Raw genomic sequence first — 10,119 nt, forward strand, 5'->3', positions numbered from 1 at the left:
TCAGTTGCACCATATGACAAAATAAAGTTTAAAAATACAATCCTATCCCATAGAACGGATCACATAAAAGTTTAATATCCAATGCCACTTCACCAGCCTAGCTGACTAACTAATGCTAAAAATATACAAATGGACAGTTGTACCATACTCAAAAGTTTGTATAATACTCTTTCTTGTTCATTCAAAATATGATAGACAGCTAAACTCTGCCCATAAAAAACCAAAAGAAGGAAAAATAGGAGGTGCTATGGATTTGAACTGTGTGTGCCAATTGGCTTACCCAAGAAGAGGACACCTGACCATAAAATTTCGGCCATAAATTAATCAGAAATCGCAACCTTTACATGACATTTCTTATGTGAGTAGCTGTAATTTACACAGCTTGTATGGCCAGCTAAAATATTGGCCATATGTTGTTATAAGCATGATCATATTTACTATTCTAAAGGTCATTAAAAAACTGCCCGCCGAGATGAGAATAGGCTCACTGCATTCTTTGCTGCGTTCACTTTGCTTACTAACACCTTCCATTTTGCCGCATCTTTCTTCGTCTGTTGCAGCATTTTCACCTTGAAGTGCCTAAAGCAATAAAATGACATTTGTTATGCTGTTATCTGTCCAAATATTGAAGTGAACGATACAAACGATAGAAAGTAGGGATCACCCTTTAACTGGTATTTTTGTTCTCAAACTGAGATCAATACTACTGCAAGAAATGTGCCTCCTTTTCTAATTTTGTGATGATCCCTAAAGGGTTCAAAAAGTTTACCAGAAATGTTCAACAGCTAAATATATGCATACCATGTACCTCATATTCCGTCATTTGTCAATATTAAACCAAATATGGTGCTGTGAATGAGTACTAACTTATAATCCTCCTCAAGAGACGGCCAATCTGAGTAGGGTTACACATTTAACGACGGATGTCTTTTCAACTTTCATCGCCCGACTTCATCTAGATGCTTTAGAGGTAGAGTTTTAGTTGTATAACAAGATGCTTCAAATAAACAATGAGATAGTCCTTAATGCAAAGAAACATTTGTTTGCGTGCTGAGTAACAACAGAACAACAGTTTCAAATGTCATTCTGCTTATAAGTCAAACTAAGGCATCGAACCTTAAAAAAACAGTTCTAGCAGTTTATCTCAACAGCTAACATGTTGTCATCTACTATTTCACAAACCTCTCTATATGCTTTATAATTCTTTCTTGAATAAAAATCCGTATAAGTGTTGTTCTGCTAACAGAATATCACCAGAAAAATTATTTTACTTACCTACAAAGAGGAACTTTGCAACAGTCAGGTTCATCACAAATGCGTGAATGAAGCTCAAGAAGCTGCCACATTCGCTTACAATGGACACATCCACCAGGAACTCTAATTTTGCAACTTGAGAAATGACGGACCAGAGTCTCCAGCCCCTTGCATGCTGGAAAACTACATGCCGCCTGGCTTGCTTTAAGCACCTTGTCACGAGGTCCAATTGTTCGACACCCGTCTCTGCAAATGTGAACCAGAGCTTCCATAGCTTCATGCAGTTGTAAATACACCTTTTTCTCTTCGATTTTCTTCAGTCTATCTTGTTTTCTCTGGAAAAAAAACAATAAGATTATCATACCAAAAGATATTCAATGTTTACTAGATTATTTCTCAAGCACTAATTGCTTAGCAATTGTATGCATGACGCAAATAAACTTTCTCATGCATACCACTTAAAAACCAGGCATATGAATTAAGAAACAGAATTTGTTTGCCCACCCAATCGAAAAAATAATGGTGGAACAAGAGGAAATGATCAAGATAAATAAAAAATGTGGTTCATGTTTATTACTATATGTATCTTCAACGCGAGTGTTTTCAGAATTAATGGCCATGTGGAATCTTTTGGCTATACCAAAATCTGGATAAGAAAAAGATTGAATCTATAAGTTGACGAACATATTGCCTCATTGTAGCTGTAAATTTCAATATAAAACTGGATGCACAAACAAGGGGTGCGACAATATCTTTCAGAGAAAGAGGTGCGACAAAAAGAGGACAGCTATTTTGGTTGGCTTGTGTAATACATTTAGAGATGGATAATTATTGTCATATCTAGTGAAGCAATGACAAGATCAATGGCATGCTTTATAGCAAGAGAAAGTTCTCATTGAAAAGATTAAACAAAGTCAAGCAGACATTGTTTTCCACATACTCTTTGGTCTTGATCCAATCAATCTACTCCAAATGACAAGGCATCTCAGTGGATCTGCGACAAGTCACTGGGTGTTCAAAGTATAAAGGAGAAAGCAATATTCTCTAGACAAAGAGCAGTGACCATCTTACCGAATCTGCTTCAACAACGAATTCTAAAAGCTCCTGTTCAAGTACGGGATTAGCTTGTCTCATTACTTTCCAACCCTCAGTGGATGATATGTTCTTGAAGTTCCTCACAATCATACGAATGCAAAAGAGGGTAAGCCGTGGTGCATCACAGTTTCTCGCTAACTGAAGCACATCTATCACGTTTTCTAAGTTCAACCAACCCTGTTCCAAATGGTTTATGCAAACTCTTTTAAGTGAAGGTACTGAGTAGGCATGTGATAAGACCAACAGATGCAAAACAAACTTCTTCATATCTCCTCCTTCGTAACTGCATGAGGTTAAAAAGGTGACATAAATTTCAATTAATGAATAGCTGCCAAGAGAAATTTGAGTGAAAACTTGAAACGAAAATTGCAAAGCCACAAAGGTAAAAGATTCCACCCCCCCCCCCCCCGAAGTACAGCTTCTAGTGACATTACTAGGAGCATTCTTCCTTAACTTTATGTGTAGACAGAAGTACTAGGAAAATAAGTTTGATGTTGAGGATCTTCATAGATTTGTGATGATATGTAAACATTGTCCTTTGACACGATTATTTTGCTAAAGAAAGTCAAAATCATTTGTACCATACTTATCATGAAAATATGCTAATGTTGGATAAGCATTTTTATTAGCAATATTAAACTCACTAAAGATTCAAATAACTAGGAGGTGAAACGTCCTGCGTACCAGGCTGAGTAGAGGAAACGGATGAATGCAGAGACCGCATCACGAGGTACCCCAAGGGTTTTTATGCATCTAATACCATACCTTACTTTGGATTGCTGCAGAAAATTCCCCAACACTGGAGATGCAACACTCTATGAAAATCATAAGGAAAAAAGTATAATAAATAGCGGGCATTGTTAACAAACAAAACCTGCTAGACAAATTCAACTAAACATACTGACCAGAAGGGCATAATGAGCCGGAATAAATGATCCGTGCTCGGTAATTATATGTACATCTGCTCCATATCCTTCTTTGAAGAGCTTGTCCCATGTATCTTTTATTTCTTTCGGGTCACAATCAGAATTTGAAAGCTGTCGACGATTAGTGGCTTTTGAACTGGTTTTACCAGGTGCCGGAGGGGGATTTGGAATATTAGGTAGATTACAAGCTGGAGAACTTGGATCTTCAAAGAATTCTACGCTCTCTACTGTCTCTTCTTCTTCTATGCGTATCTTGAAGGATCCACCAAAAGATTCAACAGCTGATGATAGCCAAGGGGTACGCATGTCTGGCGATGCCATCAATTACTAGTCCAAATAATTAGTCAAGGAAAGAAATGTCAGGATACCTATTTAATGGAAAAAATGCAAGTTACACAACTTTTAAGCTTTACTTTGGAATATCTAATAAACTCGATATCCATTATAATATAGCAAATGTAGTTCAAAAAATACAACCCACCAACATTTCTATGCTGCTGATTAGTACCCACCATGCCAAAGTAACAACAACAACAAACCTAGTGAATTCCTACAAATCGGGTCAGGGGAGGGTAGGGTGTACGCAGATCTTACCCCTACCCGGGAAGGGCAGAGAGGTTGTTCACGTTAGACCCTCGCTTAAAGAAAAGATGAAAAGAAGTTGTGGCAGCAAACAATATCAACAACAAGATATTAAGAAAACCGAAGCAAAAGATACCAATCAATCAGTAGGTAGTGACAACAATATAGGAATAAAAAGATACCATACTAACACTAAAAGAAAAAGTAAAACGCTCGACTACCTACTAACCTTCTACTCTTATCCCCGACCTCTACACCCTCCTATCAAGGCTCATGTCGTAGACCTCCGCACCCACCATGCCAAAGTAAAAAAGACAAAAAAGAAAAGAAATCGACATTCATCTAATTGGCATTTTAATCAAATAAAGGGGAATGGAAACAAATAAAAGAATAAAAGCTCAAAATCACCAACACTAAGAACCTTTGAACATATTGGGTAAAAGCTTTATACCAAGTTTCCCTTCTGCTTTAATCGACCTTTCTTGCCTTCGAAGTCAAAAGTCTATTCCATGCCTTTTTCAGAACCCAAAATTGGGCAACATTCACAAGTACCTTTAGACCAAGAAGCAAAATAGAAGAAGAAAGAGATTATCAAACAAGTCCTATAAACTACTCTTTCTTTCCAAATACATAAGTCTTGTTCTGAAGATATGTAGCTCTTATTTATTAGGCCAAATACATCGACAACCCCTTAAAGTTGTCCTCACTTTTCACTTAAAAACCTTATTTTAAGTCCGTTTCATTTGAACACTCCAACCATATCTCAAATGCGTCGTTTAAACACAAAATTCATAAGTAGCCAACCATATAAGACGCGTGTAATTCACTCGCAAAGTGACGAATAAAAAGGGACATGTGGATTTAACTTGGACATATTAAAATAAAAAAAAGCTTTTTAACAAGAACCCTACGCCATTTTGATATCTTTTGAGTCAAACACCCCCTCCTTCCGTCTTCATCTGCCAAAAGGAAAAAACACAAGTACCGTTTTTGGATTTTCAGATCTGGGGAAGGGAGAAATTTATGTCAATTTTTTTTCTTTCTTTTTGGGTTGAAAATCCCTTCTTTTAGCTAACTGGAGAAGAAAAAATCTTAGTTAAGAAAAAAGGGAAGAAACAAAAAAGAATCCGGCGATTCTAGCAACCACCGGCCATTGCTCATTTCCTTTCCTCCTTCATCTCTATTATTCTGTTTCGTTGTTGTTTTAACTGATAAAAGAGCAGAACTGAAAGAAGTGACCGGACATTTAATATTTCGGCGGCTACCATTAAAATCGGCGACATTTATCACCATTTCTGGTGTTCCATCGTTGTGGTATCGGAGATTCGTTCGTGTTCTGTCTATTACTGATTTCGCGGTTGGTGTGTAAATGTTAAAACCTTGATAACATATTATTGTTGCTTGTCGCCTCTTTGGACCTGGCCATAGTTCTGACTTTTCCGGCGATCTCCATTAATAACGGCAATAAAAATTTTAAGGCAACAAGGTAATGATGGTGAACTGGCGGAGGGAGAAAGAGAGAGGAAGGGGGTGACGTGGACGATGATGTGCCAAAGAATAGGAGGAAAAAGAAAGTAAAAAAAAAAGTGTAATACACGCACTATGTCACATCATCAAATTGTGTTTAAATGACACATTTAAGATATGGTTGGAGTGTTCAAACAAAATAAACTTAAAATAAGGTGTTTAAGTGAAAAGTGAGTACAATTTTAAGGGTAGTTGGCCTATTTATTAAGAACCAAATTCATGCTATCTTTGACTAACCATCCATTTCAACATTCAATATGGCAGGCTTTCTCATTAAACTATTGTAACAATTAAGCAACCACTTCCCCACCACGAAAAAACAAGAAAAACAACTAGAAATTGCTAAAAAAAAATTAAAAAAATTATGAACAAGAAAAATCTAGATCCGAGGTTTCCACTTCATCATTTCAAGAATTCTATTAAGTTATTGATCAAAAATTAACTTTTTTCATGTAAAATATTCTTGATCAAAAAACAGTAAATTTTCGAATAACATAAATTATCTGTTACATAGCTATTACCAAATAGATTTCTTATTAACAAATGACATGGTAGAATTAAATACTGAAAACTCCATTAGAAAAAAAAATCAAGACTTGACAACCCTTTTAACTTAATGTATTACAGTCTAAACAATTCAAAAGCATACCTTAGAGCAAACAGAAAACCAAAATCTGCAAATCTCTATAAATTGTTCAGGCTTTCAGTTGATATCCAGTGTAGCTGTGCATTAAAACCTGTATAGTTAAAATATTAATCAAACAAATTTGCAAGAATTTATCTCATATCAGACAATTCTGATCTCAATTATCTGCCACTTGAGCTAAATAAAGGGTGTGAAAAAAACAGAGGAAATTATTCTGATTTTCAAGAATTAAGGGGAGATAAAAAGAAAATGAAAAAGTCTGCTCCATTGAAGGGGATGATCAAATTAATAGAAGAACTGTTAAACTTACATCAATGAATAAATCTGAAATATGGGTATTGATAAATTTATTTTTGGCGAAAAGAGAAAGTGAGACAGAGGAAGACGTGTGGGTGAGCAAGAAGAACAGAACTTAGGGAAGTATTATGAGGTGCAGAGATATAGGACAGAAAAGGAAAGGAGACACGAGTTTAATTAATACGTACAGAATCTTATACTAGTAGTAGTACATTAATTGTGTTTACTTTTTAGTTTCGTCAATATTTTAGTAATCTCATTTTAAGTTATATACGGTGATAGGGTAAATATTCATTATAGGAGTATTACTTTAATTAATTATAGCAAGTTAGTTTTATTTTTTATTAAATTATTAATATTTTTCTATCCAATTTACCTGTCATACTCCTTTTTAGTCTATGTAAAAAATACACATTTTTTTTTATTTAAAAGTAATTTTATTTTTAAATTTTTATTTTACTCTTAATAAGATGATATGTAATCACAAAAATATTTATGACCTTTGTTTTTATAATCGTGGTGTCCAGGTCAGTCTGTGCACACCTCAACTAATTCCACGGGATACATGTCACTTCCCACCAGCAACAACATATACTAGATAACACTATCCACCTAGGTTTGGATAAATAAGAAGAAATCATAATATTTTTTGACTCCGCTTGAACTTGAGACATCATGGTTCTCACTCACTTTATTAACCACTAGGTCATACCATAGGATGCACAATTATTTATGATTGATTTTAGACTTAAATTTCAAAAAATAAATTTCTTCTTAAACTCTGTGTCCAATCAAATATCATCGCCTAAATTAAGACGAAAGGAGTAATATATTATTATAAAAATTTACCCACCCCAAAAGAAACTATCCTTATTGCCATCAAAATATTATTTTACGTAGATGATTAATATCAGAGAGTTAATTCCATCCTAAATCTTTGGATTTAAATTCAAATATTTATTAAAATATATAAAAGTTATAGTTAAGTATCACTTTCTTCAATTCTTGAAGAGGCAAAATTTAATCATTTTGATATGAAAAGAATATAGGAGTAATAGATAACGGAGGAGAAATGCTTATACAATTAGTCTTTTATCTCAGTTAATGAATGTTATAGTTTGTATTTCTTAGAGGCACCTTCATTAACAATATTTTTATTTTAGTTCCACTTTAGTAAAAAATTAGCTTTCAATATTCAGGCATCTAATGTTAAATAATGGATAAGGCAAACGTAAACAAAAAAATATGAGAGAGCCATTGATCAACCTATCATAGTTGTTGGTTGTCCACAAAAGTACATTTCTATGCTTCATGAATCATGTCATATTTGATTTGACACAAGAATCCACTTGCCGACTCTCTTTCACTTTTCTTTTTATTTTCACGTGATATTTAACAATTTAGGTCGTTCACGAAACAAGTTATCATATAATTAATTATTCCAAAATTAGTAATCTTATTCTTTCATAGGATAAAAGAAATACTATAATTTCGGGATAACTAATCCCGTGATTAGTTATACAATAATTTTATTTCAACCAAACGTGGAATAAATTTATCTCAAATTTAATACCGAGATTAGTTTTCCCTTATCCCTCGTACCAAACGAGTAAAGAATAAGAAAATGATAAATTCAATTTCATTTATCACTTTTATATATCTTTTTTGTTGTAATTAAATATAATTTTAAAAGTAGCTAAGAAAATGAATTTATCTTAAATAAATTTGGACGTCCAATGTCATCAAAGCTAGAAAATGTTCCGAACGGGTTTAGCAAAGCCTACCTCTGATGCCCGCAAGGATTGACTGAGTTGGTTGGGTGAGTAGTTTCTCACGTGAAAGACTTGAAATTGATTCCCTCAGCATCTTTCTGAGTCAGAATTTGTCGTACCGGACTTGCTTAGTACGGTTTACCTCTCCTGTGTGATTTGCAAGTTATTGCACAGTAAGCAGGTTACCCATCGAATAGCAGCGGTTAAGGAAAAGGTAATGGTGAGAAAAATCTGAATGAGAGACTGAGAGCTATTGATCAGCCCACCATAGCTGTTGGCTGTCCCCATAAGTCCATTTTTATGCTTCATGAATATGACATAACAATCCACTCGCCAATTTATGACTCTCTTCGACTTGTCTTTTTATTTTTTGTGATATTTAACAATGAAAAAGTGAGAAAATGATACGTATAATTTCATCTTTTACTTTTATATAATATCTTTTTTGTTGTAATTAAAAATTTAAGTTCAAAAGTAGCTAGAGGTAAACTTAATGAATTTGTATTCAATAAATCGAACTTTCAATGACATCAACGCTAGAAAATGTTCCGAACGGACTTAGCAAAGTAATGACATCAACGCTAGAAAATGTTACAAACTGATTTAGCATAGTTTACCTCCATGATACTATATAAAAGATTTGATTATTGAAAGGCTAAATGAGAAAGAATTGGTAAGAAAGACCCACAACTACCAGTTATATAAGTAACAAAAGGCTATTTCTCTATTTCTGGTGTAATTCAAATGGTCCCATAATATAGGAATAAATAAAATACCAACTAGCCATTTTTCTCTTTTTTAAATCTCAGAAATAAGCCAACTGCTCTCTGATTTGGCTGTGATTCGAGTGCTGAAGGAAATGGACACAATCTAGTATAGCATAGCATGTGGTAGATTGTACAAACCCTGATTCAGAATCTTCATATGGTCCCTACATCCATAACATGTTTAAAATTTTGTGGCATAATACTTATACTAATTCTATTAATTTATTATAGTTAAATACTCCTTACCATCTCAATTTATATGAACATATTTAATAGGCACGAAATTTAAAAATAAATAAAAAATTAAAACTTGTTGTCTAAAATAAATCATAAAAATTTGTGTGGCTAGAAATTATCTCAGTAAGGATAAAAAGAAAAATTTAAAGTTAAGTTATTACTAAATATAGAAATGTATCATTCTTTTTTGGACGGAGTAAAAAAGAAAGAATATCACATAAATTGGGACCAAGAGAGTAATAATTAAGGTGCGAATGAGTATAAATTATTATAATTTAATAATAATAACATATTTGTGGAGACATATATTATATATTTATTAAATATTCTATGCAGATAAGTATTTACCGTGCTTTCAAAATACGTACTCTCTATTTTAAGTCATACAGTTGACTATTAAGTGGCCATATTATAAAGTGACAATATGCCTTAACTTGGGATGATGCAGTCCCAACTTTTGTTGTTATATGTCGATAGAACATGTGGACAGAAAATCTGAAACAAGAGACTTGAGAGAACGAGGGATATATCCTTTTAATTTTATCTCAAATTTTGTATTCACTTAATTGATCTACATTTGCAGGACTTTCATTATTAAGAGGACGAATTAGAGTTAAAATAAATAAACTATGCTTTAATGAAATAATCGTCTAGATGAAATAATTCAGGCAGTTCAAAATATCAACAACAACCCAGTGTAATCCCATAAAGTAGGGTCTGAGGGATAGAGTGAACTCAAATCTTACCCCTACCTTGTGAAGGTAGAGAGACTGTTTCCGATAGACCGACTCAAGATAAAAGTAAAAGAAGCAGACACAACATATAGTAACATCAAAAAGATAAGGTGATAGGGAGACAGGGTGATAGAATAATCGAAGTGAAAGGATCAACAAAAGGGAAAAGAAACCTACGAATATGAATGTATGAAAATAAAAAAGTAATACTAATGCGACCGACATGGAATTGAGACACTCCCTCCTAACTACTAACCTTCTACCTTAATTCCCAACCTCCAC

The 10,119-nt window shown here is 33.7% G+C and overlaps 1 protein-coding gene across 3 annotated transcripts; it reads right to left on the reverse strand.

Moving 5' to 3' along the window:
- Positions 1–296: 296 nt before the first annotated feature.
- Positions 297–6,502, reverse strand: LOC107825976 (BTB/POZ and TAZ domain-containing protein 3). 3 transcript variants are annotated; one of them, XM_075230740.1, is made up of 9 exons: positions 6,341–6,502; positions 6,034–6,121; positions 4,309–4,409; positions 4,087–4,141; positions 3,255–3,602; positions 3,034–3,164; positions 2,326–2,632; positions 1,276–1,589; positions 297–579 (listed from the first exon to the last, which is right to left on the reverse strand). In XM_075230740.1, the coding sequence occupies exons 5-9, from the start codon at positions 3,594–3,596 to the stop codon at positions 453–455; spliced, it is 1,221 nt and encodes a 406-aa protein (XP_075086841.1). In that variant the 5' UTR covers positions 3,597–3,602; positions 4,087–4,141; positions 4,309–4,409; positions 6,034–6,121; positions 6,341–6,502; the 3' UTR covers positions 297–452. The 3 variants fall into 3 exon arrangements, with proteins under 3 accessions (XP_075086841.1, XP_075086842.1, XP_075086843.1); XM_075230741.1 differs by lacking the exon at positions 4,087–4,141; XM_075230742.1 differs by lacking the exons at positions 4,087–4,141; positions 4,309–4,409.
- Positions 6,503–10,119: the final 3,617 nt, after the last annotated feature.

The sequence above is a fragment of the Nicotiana tabacum genome, chromosome 15 (assembly GCF_000715075.1).
Source record: "Nicotiana tabacum cultivar K326 chromosome 15, ASM71507v2, whole genome shotgun sequence".
Taxonomy (NCBI): Eukaryota; Viridiplantae; Streptophyta; class Magnoliopsida; order Solanales; family Solanaceae; genus Nicotiana; species Nicotiana tabacum.